This window comes from Protobothrops mucrosquamatus, unplaced genomic scaffold (assembly GCF_001527695.2).
Source record: "Protobothrops mucrosquamatus isolate PMUCROS unplaced genomic scaffold, P.Mucros_1.0 scaffold_294, whole genome shotgun sequence".
Lineage (NCBI taxonomy): Eukaryota > Metazoa > Chordata > Lepidosauria > Squamata > Viperidae > Protobothrops > Protobothrops mucrosquamatus.
Genome location: NW_015386370.1, coordinates 1143430 through 1160249, shown reverse-complemented (window position 1 = coordinate 1160249; position 16820 = coordinate 1143430). Strand labels below are relative to the sequence as shown.

Here is a 16820-nt window from a genome sequence, read left to right as displayed (position 1 = left end):
TGGGAGGTTTTGGACAAGACATAATGGCCCAAAACAGATAAACCACACATTATATTATATGTGAATTAGAACAAGTATGTTGAATACTTTGAGTATTCTGAAGGGTAGTATAAATCTTCATTCTCCACTATTGCTAGAGTACATTCATGCTGGTAAGGATAATTTTTAATCACACATTTATGTTTGGATGTTGATCTTTTTCAAAATTGTATGAATAACACAACCTATAAAACGAATTATAATCCTAAAACCTATTTATAGCCAGTAGTACCCTATTTTTATTTCATGAAATTATTTAGCAAAGGGCTAACCTGACATTATGATGTAATAATTATAATATATTATGTTATATAATAATATCCTCCTTGTGTATTAAAATAATAGCTGCCATCTTGCTGTCCTGTCATTATATAGTTGACAGTCACTAAAGACAAGGTTTTCCTGTTCTATCGGTTGGCTGCATTACTTTTTTAATGGTAATTTGTTTTCTCTAGGTTTGAACTTACAGAATTTATTCATCTATATATTTTGTTTTATCTGTAAAAAATAAAAAGATAGAGATATTTGTTTAAATGAATTCTAGAGCTGCCCATCTCAAAGCAATGACTCTGGGGGTGTGCAAGATTAAATCTACCACCACAACCAGGTATAATCTGATACCCAGTTAAAACAACAATTCCCTCCCCCCCCCAAAAAAAAACATGAACAGCAAAGCTTGCCTAATGACTTGAACCAAATGCCTGGGGAGAAGCCAGGTCTTTGGAGCCTTCCCAAAGACTAACTGAGTCAGGGCCATCTGCAATGGCCCTGGATGGATGGTGTTCCACAGGGCAAGCACAGCCACAGAGATGGCACGATGCCTGGGTCGGACGAGGTGGCATTGCTGGATTGAAGGGACCCAGAGCATACCCTCCTGCTAGACCTGATGGCATAGGCAGAAACAGTGGGGAGACGCAGTCCTGCAAAGAGCCCGGTCCTGTGCTCCTGCCTTGGTACTGCTGCTATGACAGCTCATTTACTAGGAAGTACACCTTCACAGTAGTGGCCCAGTACTGGCAAACTCCCTCCCCTCTGAGATGAGGCAGGCTCTCATTGCTCTGGCCTTCTGGAAGACCTTAAAAATTCAACATTTCCCCTATGCAGGATGAGACTGGGACCCAGTGATTATGATTCTTTATGTACTGGGCAGTACTGTTTGAGACACCAGGAATTGTTTGTTTGTTTTTTTATGGTCTTTTTATTGTTTATTTTCTGTTTTTATTGCTCTGTGAGCTGCCCAGATAGTCAGCTATATAAATGTCTTAAATAAATAAATATTACATCTTTTATCATTTAAATGTTTATTTCAGCTTTTTTAAACTAAAAATTTTGTTTGAAATTGTTTTATGCTTTTATGATGGTGTTATGCTGATTTAGTTTGGTTGTTTTCTACTGGGAAGCCCATTGCATATGTGCATGCGCGTGCACACATGCACACCCACACCCATACATTTTAGGCCTTTCTAAATCAGTGCTGCCCACATGGCAGCAGTCAACGGGCCCACAGCAATCCTTTCCTCCGATTTCATGCAGGGCAAAAGAATAAGTATATAAGTCGTCATAAATCATGCTTCTGGAGAAGCGTTTCTGTAGCTGTTTTAGCCCTTGTCTTCATCTTCTGTCTGCCAAGATGAAATGCTAGTTGAGATATTCTTTAATTTGAAAAATTCAGCAGAGGGGATTTAGAATAGAAGATCTAGCTTATTACAGAAGGAAAGACTTGTTCTATACGACCAGGTTTGGCTGCAATCTGTTTTGGAGAGGGAAACAACACAGAATTGTGAAAGTAGAGAGCAGTGGAGCAGCCTCTAATATGGCTGAGGCAGCATCAGACTGATTCTGCCACCATTTCAGTATCAGATGCTTCATGCTGAGAAATTGTGATTTTTTTCATATGCTCTCTATTTAATCTTTTTTCATCTTCCAAAGTTCTTCCGCTTACTATAGTAATTGGTGTTCTCTTCTCTAGTTCCAAGCTGACCAATATTTGCTTGTCTTTCCACCAATATAATATGTCCCCATCTTTGTAAGTAAACAAATAAAAAAACAAATAACTTGCTAGCATGCATGTTTCACTGATCCCATTCTATGGTCCACTGCCCAGAATCATTGGCATATAAATTTATTGTTATGATGATAATGCATTAGCCTAAATGTACTTGTTACATTTCTCTAGCAGTTTGCAAGTCCCTTCTGAGGGGCTGCTATGAAAGGTGATAGTATGGTAGTATTCAAAAATTATAAATGAATTAGAAGTCTAAAATGCCATCCTAAGAATTATGCAGTATGGCACAAACTTGCATTCAAAAAACCTTTCCACATTCTATAATCATAGTAACATGCAATAAAGTGGTCAGTTTGTGTAATATGTAGAAGTGTGTGAAATATGTCTGTGAAGGAAGTTCAGTTATAAACAATGCTTGCAGGACCATAACATTTGCATGAAGTAGAGGCTAGTTGGGGAACAGAGTAAAAAAATCCTTGCAATATTTAGGCTCTCCCATTAGTTGCAGAATCATGTAGTGACAATGCATGTTATGGATTTCAAAACAATATTTTGTTAATGAAAATGAGATGAGAGGAATGTACAGTAGTCCTCGACTTAAACTACAATTGAGCCCAGAATTTATGTTGCTAAGTGAGAAATTTGTTAAGTGAGTTTTGTCCCACTTTACAACTTTTCTTGTCACATTTGTTAAGTGAATCACAGCAGTTGTTAAATTAGTAACATAGTTGTTAAGTGAATCTCACTTCCCCATTGACTTTGCTTGTCAGAAGGTTGCAAAAGATGGTCACATGACCCCGGGACACTGCAACCGTCATAAATATGAATCAGTCAATCAATCAATCAATCAGAATAGAGCTGGAAAGGACCTTGGAGGTCTTCTAGTCCAACCCCCTGCTCAAGCAGGAGACCCTACCATTCCAGACAAATGGTTGTCCAGTCTTTTCTTAAAAACCTCCAATGATGGAGCATTCACAACTTCTGGTGGGAAGCAGTGGTTAATTGTTCTCACTGTTAGGAAATTTCTCCTNCCCCCCCCCCTTTCTTTGTGGCAGCCACTCCAATACTGGAATAGTGCTGCCTTGTCACTCGTAATCCTTCTTTTCTCTAGACTGGCCATACACAGTTCCTGCAACCGTTCTTTATTTCCTTGGCTTACAACAGTTCATTTAGTAACCGTTCGAAGTTATAACAGCACTGAGAAAAGTGACTTAGGTCCATTTTTCACACTTAAGACCGTTGCAGCATCCCCATAGCCACATGATCAAAATTCAGACACTTGTCAACTGGTTCGTATTTATGACGGTTGCAGTCTCCCAGAGTCACGTGCTCCTGTTTTGCAAACTTTTGACAAGCAAAGTCAATGGGGAAGAGCCAGATTCGCTTAACATCCGTATTCCTAACTTAACAACTACAGTGATTCACTTAACAACTGTGGCATGGAAGGTTGTCAAATGAGGCAAAATTCACTTAATAAATGTCTTGTTTGATGATGGAATTTTGGGGCTCAATTATGGTCATAAGTCCAGGGCTACCTATATTAAGCAAAAGGGGAAAGGAATGTCTGTTTTGATTGATTTTGGGGTGGAGCTGGAGGCTAGTATGGTTTGTTGTACAATCTGTCAGATATTTAGACTGGATTTGGGATTTTTCTCCACCTATCAAGACCTTAGAATAGAATAGATCCCTGGAAGGGATCTTGGAGGTCTTCTAGTCCAACCCCTGCTAAAGCAGGAGAACCTATACCATTTCAGACAAGTGACTGCCTAGTTTCTTCTTAAAAACCTCCAGTGATGGAGCACCCACAATTTCTGAAGGCATGCTGTTCCACTGGTTAATTGTCCTCACTGTTAGGAACTTTCTCCTTAATTCCAGGTTGCTTCTCTCTTTCCAACCATTGTTTCTTGTCTTGCCCTCTGGTGCTTTGGAGATTAATTTGACCCCCTCTTCTTTGTGGCAGCCCCTCAAATACTGGAACACTGATATTATGTCGCCCCTGTTTCTTCTTTTCTTTAGACTAGCCAAACCCAAGTCCTGCAGCCATTCTTCGTATATTTTACTCTCCAGGCCTTTGATCATCTTAGTTGCTCTTCTCTGTACTTTTTCCAAGGTTTCAACATTTTTTTTGTAATATGGTGACCAAAATTGGTTGTAGTATTCCAGGTATGGTCTCACTAGAGAGACCATTGTTTATAAAGCAATACTAATACTTTGCATGATCTTGATTCTATGCCTTTGTTTATACAACCTAGGATTGTATTAGCCTTTTTGGCTGCTGCTGCACATTGCTGGCTCATAGTCAAGTGATTGTCCACTAGGACTCCAAGATCCCTCTCACAATTACTGTTTTTGAGCCAGGTCTTGCCTAATCTGTACTTATACCTTTGATTTTTCCTGCCTAAATGTAAAACTTTGCTTTTCTCCATATTAAAGTTAATTTTGTTGGAGAGGGCCCATTTGTCAAGATCTTTTTGGATCCTGAGCTTGTCTTCTGGGGTGTTGGCTATTCCTGCCAGTTTAGTGTCATCTGCAAATTTGATGAGTTTCCCTTCAATTTCCTCATCTAAGTCATTTATGAAGGTATTAAAGAGTACTGGGCCTAAGATGGAACCTTGTGGTATCCCACTGCTTACTTTTCCCCATGTGGATGTAGTGCCATTGAGGACTACTCGTTGAGTACGGTTTGTCAGCCAGCTACAGATCCATCTGGTGGTGATGTTGTCTAGCCCACCTTTTTCTAGCTTACTAAGCAGCAGGTTGTGGGCTATTTTGTCAAAGGCCTTATTGAAATCTAAGTATACTATGTCCATGGCGTTTTGCTGGTCTACTAATTTAGTCACTTTATCAAGAATGAAATAAGATTGGTTTGACATGACCTGTTTTTAACAAACCTGTGCTGGCTACTATTTATAACTTTGATTGCTTCTAGTTGTTCGCAGATCTGTTTTTGATTGTCTTTTCCAGGATCTTCCCAGATATTAATGTTAGACTGATTGGTCTGTAGTTTCCTGGGTCTGTTTCCCCCCCTCCCCCGTTTTCTTAAAGATGGGAACCACATCAGCCCTTTTCCAATCCTCAGGTACTTCCCTGGTGCTCCCGGATTTTTGAAAGATATGGTGCAATGGTTCTGAGATAACATCAGCCAGATCCTTCAGAACTCTCAGATGTAATCTGTCGTGTCCCGGTGATTTATATTCGTCAAGGTGGAATAGGTGTTCTCTTACCATTTTCTTGCTTATTTTAATTTTTGTTTCTAGTTTGTCTTTTGCAGTGTTTTTTTTTTGGTATGTTGGGCTATAATTTTTTTTTGTGTGAAGACTGATGCAAAGTATGAGTTAAGCAGCTCTGCTTTTTCCCTATTGCTTATTACTTCGTTGCCATCTTCTCTCTTTAGTGGACCTACAGTTTCCTTGACTTTTTTCTTGTTATTAATATGTTGAAAGAATTTTTTTTATTGTCCTTGAATTCTGTTGCAAGTGTTTGTTCATTCTGAGCCTTTGCTTTCCTGACTTCATCTTTACATGTTCTAGTTGTCTGCTGATAATCAGCCTTATTTATGTGTCCCTCTTTCCATTTTTTGTACTTATTCTTTTTGTCTTTCAGTTTATCAGAGAGATCTTTGTGCAGCCATGCTGATTTCTTCTTGAATTTTTTCTTTTTCTTTTTCAGTGGTATTGTGCTGAACTGGGCTTTTATGATCATATTTTTCAGAGTTTCCCATGCTTCTTGAGTTGTATTCCCCTTTAGGATTTTCGTCCATGGAATCTTTCCTAGGTTCTCTCTTAGTTTGTTAAAATATGCTCTTTTGAAGTTTAAGACACTGGTTGGATTATTTTCTATTGCTTGTGTTTGCATTATATTGAATTTCAGTATGATGTGGTCACTTTCACCTAAGGTTCCGGCAACTTCAACTCCCTCTATCGCTTCTTATTAGTAAGAATTAGGTCCAGTATAGCTTACTTCTAGTTCCCTCCTCCCACCTTTTAGATGATAAAGTTGTCGTCTAGGTTGGTTAAGAATCTGTTTGATATCCCACTCGCTGCAGAATTCTCTTCCAGTTGATATCTGGATAGTTGAAGTTTCCCGTTTCTACTGTGGTATGCTTTCTACATATGTTTGTTAACTGGTTGGCAAAGAGTTTATCTATTTCTTCTGATTGGTTGGGTGGCCTGTAATATACACCTATGGCAATGTCACTTTTTTTCCCTTTTATATTGATCCATACACATTCTGGAGGGATTTTATCTTTGATCACATGCATTTCTGTAGATATATAGTGTTCTCTTACATATAGTACAATTCCCCCTCCTCTTTTTTTAGATCTATTTCTTTTGAACAATTTGTATCCATCCATCAGTAAATTCCAGTTATAGGTTTTATCCAACCAGGTTTCTGTAATGCCAACTATGTCATACCCACCCTCATGTATTATTGCTTCTAGTTCACCCTATTCCCCAAGCTTTGAGCATTTGAATATAAGCATTTAAGACCTTTATGCCTGTCCGTGGGTATGTTTCCTGCAACTCCTGATTGTTGTTTGAGTTTTTCTTTTTTCTCATCATTCCCTACCTCATTGTTTGATTTGTTTTCTTGGGATTTATGACTGGTTTTGTGTTCTAGAGATTCTAAAGATTGGTCACCCTTGCTCCTCAATTTTAGTTTAAAGCACTCCTGATGAGATGGGCCAGTCTTTTTCTGAGTACATTTTTCCTGTTTTCACGAGGTGCAGCCCATTCCTTGCCAAGAGTCCTTCACATAGGAAATGTAGTCCATGGTCCAGGAAACCAAAGTTTTCTTGGTGACACCAACCCTTTAGCCAGTAGTTTATTTCTAGAAATCTTTTTTTCCTCAATGGGGGTTGGCCTTTTGTTGGGAGTACTGATGAGAGCATTACTTGTGCTCCTAACTCTGTGGTGGTGAACTTTTGGCACGCGTGCCACAGGTGGCATGCAGAGCCCTCTCTTTGGGCATGCGCGCTGTCGCCCCAGTCCTAGGCCTTCAGTTTGGTCCATGAGCAACCTGCATCAATACCCGCGGAGGGTAAGATTTCCACCCCCGCCTCCCCCAAGCAGTCTCCGCGCTGTTGCTGCCACTGCCACAGTCCTGCCCGGCTCTGCCATTGCCATGCCACTGCCCTGCTCCGGCCCTGGGCAGTGCCTCTGCCTTGCGCAGCTACCCCGCTCATACTCACTCTGAGCCCATGATCGGCCTCCACACCGCTGCTGCAGTCCTGCCCGGCTCTGCTGCTGCCATGTCACTGCCCCGCCCCAGCCCCAGGCAGCAGCTCTGCCCTGCGCGGCTACCCCATTCGCGCCTGCTCTGAGCCCACGAATGGCCACTGCTGCTGCTGCAGCTGCAGGATGGTGCAGAAGTTGCACAACAGGGGCATGTATCCGGCCAGCTCGGGCGAGAAGAAGGTGGGCTTCATGGGGCTGGAACCTGGTGCCCCTGAGTCCTCCCGCGATGGGGCCCTGCTGATTGCCAGCTCCAAGGGCGGTGGTGGCAGCAGCAAACACGGCTCGATCCTCAGCAAGCCCCGCTCAGTCATCAGCGGGAAGCCACCCAAGAAGAACGCCTTCTACTGCAAGCTCCAGAATTTCCTCTACAACGTGCTGGAAAGGCTCTGCAGCTGGGCGTTCATCTACCACACTTACGTGTAAGTAAAGGCAGCCCTGGCCGGCGGATGGGTGAGCGGGGAGGCTGTGGCATGCCCAGCCCCAGCCCAGCCCAGCCCAGCCCCGGCTGGCTATCTGCAACCTTCCAGCCACATCGTACCGAAACCAGCCGTTTGCCACCTCCTGCCCAATGCCGTGGCCATGAGGCCATGGAACAAGCTGAGTGGCAGTAAGAAACTGGTATACCAGTTCCTTACCTCCGCCCGTCTTGTTCCGTGGCCTCATGGCAGTGGCATTGGGTGTGACACCTGAGGCGGAAAATGGCCACGGCCTGAGGCAAACAGCTGTGACGCACAAGGCGGCAAATGGCCGCAGCCAGAAGCAAACAGCCACGTCACGCTGAAGCTGGCTGTTTGCCGCCTCCTGCCCAGTGCCGCTGCCATGAGGCCACGGAACAAGCCGGGCAGTGGTAATAAACCAGTATATTGGTTCCTTACCTCCGCCTGGCTTGTTTCGCGGCCTCATGGCAGCTGCATTGGGTGTGACACGCGAGGCGGCAAGCAGCCACGTCACGCTGAAACTGAAGGGCTGGCAGCCTGTGGCTGCTGATGGACACAGATGGCCCCCATGCGCTCGCTGTGTGCGGGGGCCGATGGTGTCAGGCAGCAGCCACCCCTGCCCCTGCCTCACCTTGCCTTGCGGCAATGGCACCCCTGTCCTGCCCCTGCCTTGCTTTGCCTCACCTCCCTTGCCTCCCTCCTGCCCACCGTCCCAGCTGCCATAGACCCCCTGGATCTCCCCCAATCCTGCCTGGCCCCCACAGGCATCCTTCCCCAGCAACATTGAGGTGGCCATGCCCACCCTGGCCATGCCCACCTAGTCTGCCGTGACCACCGCAGCCACACCCACCCAATGGGCCACACCCACCTGGCATCCGACAATACATAAGTGGGCTTTGGGTTGCAGTTTGGGCACTCGGTCTCTAAAACTTACTCCTTAACTTTATTGCCTAGTGTTGCTTATAATCTCTCAATATTATACTCAGGTTCTTTGTTGTGTCATTTGTCCCAGTGTGAAGGAGGAGGAAAGGGTAGTAATCTGTGGACCTAATTATTTTGGTTAGGTTCTTGGCCACATCTTTGATTTTTGCTCCAGAGAGACAACATACCTCCCTGGATTGTATGTCGGTCTGCAGATGGCTGATTCTGTTCCTTTGAGGATAGAATCTCCTATTACTAACACTCATCTTCCTTTTTTTGTGGGGGTGCAGTCTGGGGTGCTTTTTTATTTATCTCAGGTGTGTTTGTTGATGTGACTCTTATAGGGATATTTGGTGTTGTTTCTTTGCTAGGTGTCTGCATGTTTTCTTTGAGGGGGAGGTTGTGGGTCTGTGTATTTCCATCTAGGGCAGTGGTTCTCAACCTTTTTAATGCCACGACCCCCAACCGGTCGTAAGTCGAGGACTAAACCGGCTGTAAGTCGAGGACTAAACCGGTCGTAAGTCGAGGACTACCCAACCGGTCGTAAGTCGAGGACTTTCCCTGCCCGGGAGCGCCACGCATGCGTGGTTCCGCCCCCTGCGCCAGCCGTGGCGTAGCTGCCAAGCGGCAGAGACGGAACAGGCCGACCACCAGCTGGCCCAGCTCAAGGGAGGTAAGGCACTTGCCGGAAAAGGGGAAATAAAATGGCGGACAGCCTTGCTTGGCGACCCCCGTGAAATGGTCGATCGACCCCAAATGGGGTCGTGACCCATAGGTTGAGAACCACTGATCTAGGGGAAGAAATTGATTGCTCAGTTTTAATGAGGCTGCTTATGGTTGGATTAGACTGGGCAGTAGGGGTTTATTAGATGTATGCTACTTCTTCCTTTGATTGTTGTGTTTCCTTCTATGTGTGACATACCTCCATTTGTTTTCCTCCAAGGGTTTATCAGTAGGGTCAAATCTTCTGGGAGTGATTTGTTCATTATTTGGTTCGGTTTGGGTATAGCTTTCTTATGTAGGTTGGAGTTTAGCTAGAGTTGCCTCTAAATCCCTTACTTTTTCCTCTAGTAGTTCACATAGTTTACATTTAATTTCTGTATAATTTGGGTATTCTTTGGGCATAAGCACATACATGTATTGCATACCACAATAGTATCAGTCACCTGTTCCATGAGTTTGTTGTTTGAAAATCTCTCTTTTTGGTTGGTGGATGTGCTTTGCTGTTAGCCTTGTTTCTACCTTCTCTGTTCTAGGTAATTATGCCTATTTTTTCCTATCCTTTTTTCTGCCTGTTTGTGTTCGTTCTTCTACCTTGTTATTTATTTAAACTTTCTTACTATTATGTTAGTTTTATTTATCCTTTTCTTCCCCTTATTTTTTAAAAGTTTTTGAGCTCCAATTCCTCCCTACCTTATTATTTAAGATTTGCCTTGTTAAGATTTGCCTCTTTATTAGTCCTATTCTTCCTTGATTTCTAATGTTCTACTCTTGTCCTTATTATTTGCCTATTTATTTATCTTTTATTTTCTGTCCTGTATTTATTTTTATTCTTTACTGGGGTCTTCTCTTTCTTCCTATTGGGACCTCAAACTTAATTGTTGCCTTCACTTCCATTGTTTGCTGCTCCGGACTCTTATTGTTTTCTCTGCCAGCTCCATTCTTTCGGTGCTCTGGTATTTTCGGCCTTGTCTTTGCTCTGGTCAGGCCTCTGTTCAGCTTTCCGGTCAGCTCAGCTCCACTGTCTGGTCTCCTCCTCTCAGCCGGCCACTCAGCTTTAGAGATCAGAGCTCTCTAGCTTGATGTGTCTCTGTTGCTGCTGCTGCTGCTGCTGCGTCTCTGCTGCTGCTGCTGCATTTCTCCCCTCCACAGATTTTGCCACCACCAATTTCTCACAGCCGACAGATTGCTCCAGGCCCTTTGTCCTCTGCCAGACCAGATGGGCTGTCAGGCTAACAGGAGGTGGGGGGGGGTAATTGATCTTGCTAGGGAGGGAGGGGCAAGTCACTGAGGTGGGCTGCAGGGCTGGAAGGGTGCAGGGAGAGAGCTGTGTAGTCGGGCTGCCTCTAGTTTGCTGGGCCCTGGGTTGGACTGCCTGGCTGCCCCCTCGAGCCTGACTGCCTAGATTTGAGTAGAGGTCTAGGCAATTACTGAATATACTGCTTCCAACAGTCTCCCTTCTTGTCTGCTGTTCAACTGCCAGTTTGCTGCTCTCAATTGCCTGTTTTTTCCAGCGTTGGGCTGCTTAATTGGGCTCCTGAGCTGGATCTCTTGTTCTCTGCTGCCGGCTGCCTCCGACTCCACGTGCTGCAATTCATTCGCTGTGCTCCTGTTTGCTGGTGTTTTCCTCCTTACCCCAAATTCTTCTTTTCCTTTATCCTTTCTATCTTCCTTATCTAACTTTCTGCTTCTTTTTTCTTTCTTTTCCCCCTCTCCTACTACCTTCCTACTTAGTTTAGTGACTTCTCTCCCCGTGATCCAATACTGCTTCCTACGCTGCCACCATCTTGAAAGCCTGTTGTCAGGCATCTGAATGTAAATAATGTGACCAATGGGGATGCTGCAACAATGTGTGAAAAATTGTCACAAATCACTTTTTAAGTGCTGTTGTAACATTGAATGGTCATTAAGTGAACTGTTGTAAGTTGAGGACTATCTGTATACATCAGATTAGAAATGGGATGGCTATCTGCTAGTACATAGGCTATTTTTATAGCAGAGTTTAAAATATGCCTCTATGTTTTAACACAGTGCAAAAAGTGTAAGAACATATTCAAGGGGTAAAACATTTACACATCATTACAGGTAATCCTTGCTTCCCCACTACCTTGTTTACCTACAACAGTGTTAAGAAAACAACAATTTTGCAACCAATGCTCACATTTATGTCCATTGAAGCATATTTCAGTCACATGATTGCCATGTGTATGGCTTCACAACTGGTTTCCAACAAGCATAGTTATTGGAGGATGCACCCACATGATGTCTCGCTTAATGACTGAAATGTAAATGAGGTTGTAAAATCATTGCAGACTTGATGTTTCACCTAGTGACCATGACAATTAGCAATGGAATTGCTGGTGCCAATTCTGGTCACTGAGCAAGGACTACCTGTATGGGAAAAACATGCATATGAGAACAAGGTGGTTTTAGGAAAGGCCTTTTATTTGACTCTCTAATTTTTTAATCATATCAAAGTCTCTGAAAAAAAGATCTTTAGAACTTTCATAAATTATTCATCAATATTAGAGTTTTCCTTTTGCCTTCAATTAACAGAAAAAAGGAAAAGAAAAGTAAAATATTATATAATGGCATCTCATACATATACTGTTTATGGATATATAGAATTTTACTAAAAAGATTTGTTGTTATAAGAACCAGCTTTGTTTCAATTTAATATAAATAAAAGTGGCTATGCTAGCTTATCCAAAACAATAATTCACAATTAAATTTGGCTTGTATTGTATTATGTTCTTACAGAAAATTATTATATATTCAAGGGACATTGAAGTTTGTATTTTACTTCTGTACTTAAGTATATATATTTAATGTAAGTTACAGTATAACTGATAAGATGAAATCTTCCATTTTCTATCTTGGAAATTGTGAAATAGTGGTTCTTTCAAAACAGAGTAGGACTTCTATTTTTAGTCAACTGCTCAAAAAGCAAAATGATATTGTTTGGAAGAATAAGTAAAATTTTAAATGATCTCTGTTTCATTTCTTTAAATATCAGTTTTTTACATCCTTTCTTGCAAAATCCATCTTTCTGCTTTCTGCTTCTAAGTTGATGAAAAGAATTGATAAGATTATTTCATTATTAGGCAGTTGCTTTTTTTTTTCCCCTAGAAAAATTAGTACTCAAATCTTGGATGGACAGATTTTTTGGGTGAGATGGCTAGTTTATTTTAGAAACTTCAGAACAGATTCCCAAAGAAAACTCCAGGAAGCCAGTTAGGTACCATTGCAACTTTCTACAGGGCAGGCATCTCTTTGATATATAGGCACAGGCCAAAATGCATGAAAGAAGTGAGCTTCCTAGAAATGTGGTTCAGAGCAGTTGAGAGCAGAAACTGGATACAGTCCTCCCAGGTTCTGTTGTAGAGGTAAAACTTCAATATGAAAATATATCTGGCAAATGATGGAGACATCTAAGACATTGATTATGACACAGGTGAAAAATCGAACTAATAGTTATCTGTTTTTTCCAGTAAGCACATTTTCAAAACGCAAGATCATTGCAAAGAATTCCATTTTGCATCTTGATTTTACATCAACATGTCTTGGTTCCCCCCCCCCCATGTAACTTTTAAGCATTGCCCTCTGTCCATTTAATAGGAGACAATTTTTCCTACTTTTATTTAATTTTTATTAGAGAAAAATAATCACAAAAGAATATATCTCAAGGTACTAAACAAAATTAATTTTATTCATTGACATTTAAATCAATGCATTTAAAAAGAAAAGATAAAAAAGGAAATTGAGGGTATAAGGATAGGAAACATGCTAACATTTCCCCTGGAAGAATGCCTCTGTTCCAATGTGTGGATTGTTTTGTTCATTATTATTATACAGCCTTGTGAAAAGATTCAAGAAAAAGATTTTTTTATGTTAAAGTGTATTGATCTTTATAAGATTAAATGATGAATCAATAAAATGTCAAAATTTATTTAGATTAAGACAAATTTAAAAAAGAATCATCGAAAATTCTAAAGCTCAATTCTGAAAGAATAGCAAACAATGCAGTCCAAATACAGCAGTAATTCAGAGTGAACGGAAGATCACCTTTTGTTGTCATCATTTTAAGTCTTAACTTCTGTTCAATACTTAACTGTGTTAAGAACTGCATTTTTAAAACTTTGCTGGTATTGATTCTAAAGCATACAGCTCTCTTGTTCCCCAAATAGGTGCTCTATATGAAAGTTGTTTTAAAAGAATATCTTTATGAACATTCAATTACAACAGGTACACTAGGAAAAAATAATCTAATATTTGCATTTGAAGTTTGCATATCCCTAAAGATAGCCCACTTAGAGTGCAATGTTCAGTTACTATTAGCTTAAATACTTTCACTAAATATTTATATTCCTGGATCCACTGCATCATATGAAAATCTGTCATCTAAGCTTTTCTTATGCTTAGGAAACACTAGGTTTTTTTCATAATTAACAGATAAACAACTGTCTAAACAATAATTGAAAATTGTTACAGTCTTCCAAGGTTCAATGGAAATGAATTCATCTATGGAAAGTAAGACAATATGCATATTTAGAATGACCTGAATAAAAATACTTTCAAAAAGATGAGGGTTTGTATTCAAGTCTTGTCAGATTCCTGAATGACAGAAACGTCTGTATCTAATTCCAAATGAAATACCTCATGCAGTGTTTTAATCAGAAGATGAATGAATTTATTAGTATTACATTACGCTTAGCTGAAACTTGTTAAATAAAGATTACTTTTAAATAAGTAAAAGTAACATTAGATCTTCTACTCTTTTACAGCATGCATATTTCTCTTGCTGAATCTGCAAATGAAATTTGCAACTGGTTTTAACAAGTCCAAAGAGTTTTCTGTGATAGTCTTTAAGCATTATTCATTTCATGTAAGTTTTGGATAAATAAAGTTTTATTTTATTATTCATAAGTAATGCGAACTCATGCACAGTATCTTAGAATTTGAAGCTGTGTTATGCAAGCATGACTTCTGCATATATTATATATTGCACAGCAAGGTAAATGAAAACATTTAGAGTATGGTTTCTAAACGTTAAGCCAACAAATTAGTGGGAATATAGAGAATGCAAAGAAGGGGGAACTCAGAAATTAAATTTATATATATTGTTTTTAGGTGTGTTTTTCCCCTTTTTCTTTTTCTTCTATTTTAAAAACTACCACAGTGGTGATATGGTCACTAAACTCACACATTTATACTTTTTTATCATCATTACTGTAGAACCTTTATTAATGTTACATTGCATAATAATTGATAGCCTCAATAATTATCTGTTCATTCATAGATAATATTTTTCTTGGATTTTTATTGTTGTTCGCAGATCTGTTTTACGATTTATCTTTTCCAGTATCTTCCCAGGTATTGATGTTAGGCTGATTGGTCTGTAGTTTCCTGGATCTAGTTTTTTTTTTCTCCCTTTTTTGAAGATGGGAACTACATCAGCTCTTTTCCAATCCTTTGGTAGTTCCCTGGTGCTCCAGGATTTTTGAAAGATATGATACAATGGTTCTGAGATGACATCTGCCAACTCCTTTAGAACTCTGGGGTGTAATCTGTCAGGTCCTGGTGATTTATATTCATCAAGATCAGACAAGTGTTCTCTTACCATTTTTTTTTGCTTATTTTAACTTTTATTTTTAGTCTGTCTTTTACAGTTATGTTTTTGGTAGGTTGGGCTATAATTTCTTTTTTGTGTGAAGACTGATGCAAAGAATGAGTTAAGCAGCTCTGCTTTCCCTCTGCTGCCTGTTACTTCCTTGACGTCTTCTCTCTTTAGTGGACCGACTGTTTCCTTGATTTTTTTCTTGTTATTTATATGTTGAAAGAAACTTTTTTTTATTATCTTTGATTGTTGTTGCAAGTCTGTGTTCATTCTGAGCCTTTGCTTTCCTGACTTCGTCTTTGTAGATTCTATCTGCTTATATTCTGCCTTAGTTATGTGTCCCTCTTTCCATTTTTTATACTTGTCCTTTTTGTCTTCGAGTTTATCAGAGAGATCTTTGTGCAGCCATGCTGGTTTCTTCTTATATTTCTTTTCCTTTTCAGTGGTATTGTGCTGGACTGGGCTTTTATGATCATATTTTTCAGAGTTTCCCATGCTTCTTGAGTTGTTTTCCCTTCTAGGATTTTCATCCATCTCTTTCCCAAGCTCTCTTTGAGTTTGTTAAAATCAGCTCTTTTGTGTTTGCATTATATTGATTTTATTTTATATATTATTTTATATTCATTTTATTCCCAATTTTGAATTGTGAATGTAATTGTTGCTTCCTGTTGTTTTCTTTATATTTTATATTATATTCTTTATATTATATATTTTCTGAATAAATTCCTTTATATAGCTAAAATATGGTGTGACTAATTTTATAATGCAATTTCTTATTAAAACCTTTCTATGTTGAAGATTGCACAACTGTAAAACCACCATCAAGCAAGAAATTGCTGGATTCACACACATCAAAAGGTCATCTCAGAAAGTCCCAACAAACACAATGAGTTGTTAACACATTATAATTGTTACTTGAAAAGGTACTTGCAATTTGTCTCACATGTAATTTGCTTAACTAACCTATCTTCCCTTCCCAGTCATCCCAAATTTAAATACTACATCAGTTTAGCATTTTATACATCTGATGGTGAGCTGCAACTTACAAAAGCACATGCCTTTAAGTAAAATGTGTTAATCAGAAAAGATGCTGTCTCCTGATTTTTGCCACCTTACACCATCCTGGCTGTGCTGTTACAATTGCTATGCTTTGTATTTCAAGATTGGCTCAACCGGTGTTACTAAATTCTATATTTTGGGCAATAAGATCCCCAAACCTTTTCCTTTCTGTTTACCGAAAGCTGAGTTGAACAGAGCTATTCTGGATAAAGCGGCCAATTCCCTCCTCCCTCTAGCTATATCAAGATTAGAAGTCTGGCCTGATTGGTAACAGCCTATCAAAAGTACCTTTTATTAGGAAATTTTTGGAAAAAGAGGGGGTCTGCCAGGGAGATTTAAATTCCCACTACCCATTTATAAGTGAATGATATATCTTCCTATCTTCTTTCTATCTCTTTTTCTGCAGCTATCTGTCGCTACCCCTTAGGTATGTCAGGTGGGCACATCCCTGATGAAGACATTTCTGCTTCAAGCCAATGGTCTGAATCCACAGCAGCCAAGTATGGAAGGTAAAAATGATAGGAACCTGGGTGTCTTAGCCAACTAGACTGATGTACCAGATTGCCTGCAGCTATAAATGTCTCTAGTTAATTCAGAAGTTTTACAATATGGTATCCAGAGAAATGGTTAGGGTTAGGTTTAGAGTTATGATAAAAAATCAGCATGGCTGGTCTAATGACTATCCATGGTTTAAGCCAGGGGTCCCCAACCCCCATTCCATGGGGGTTGGGGACCAGGCCATGGCATGTCAGCAACCGGTCTGTACAAACAAGCAAAGTCCCATC

The 16820-nt window shown here is 40.3% G+C and overlaps 1 protein-coding gene across 1 annotated transcript in view; it reads left to right on the top strand.

The window, feature by feature from the left end:
- Nucleotides 1-16446: 16446 nt before the first annotated feature.
- Nucleotides 16447-16820, top strand: part of DDR2 (discoidin domain receptor tyrosine kinase 2) — a 74103-nt gene continuing 73729 nt past the window's right edge. Inside the window, exon 1 of the mRNA XM_029287316.1 lies at nucleotides 16447-16544. Coding sequence (XP_029143149.1) covers nucleotides 16465-16544 — 80 coding nt within the window. The 5' untranslated portion in view covers nucleotides 16447-16464. The remainder of the gene's footprint in view (nucleotides 16545-16820) is intronic.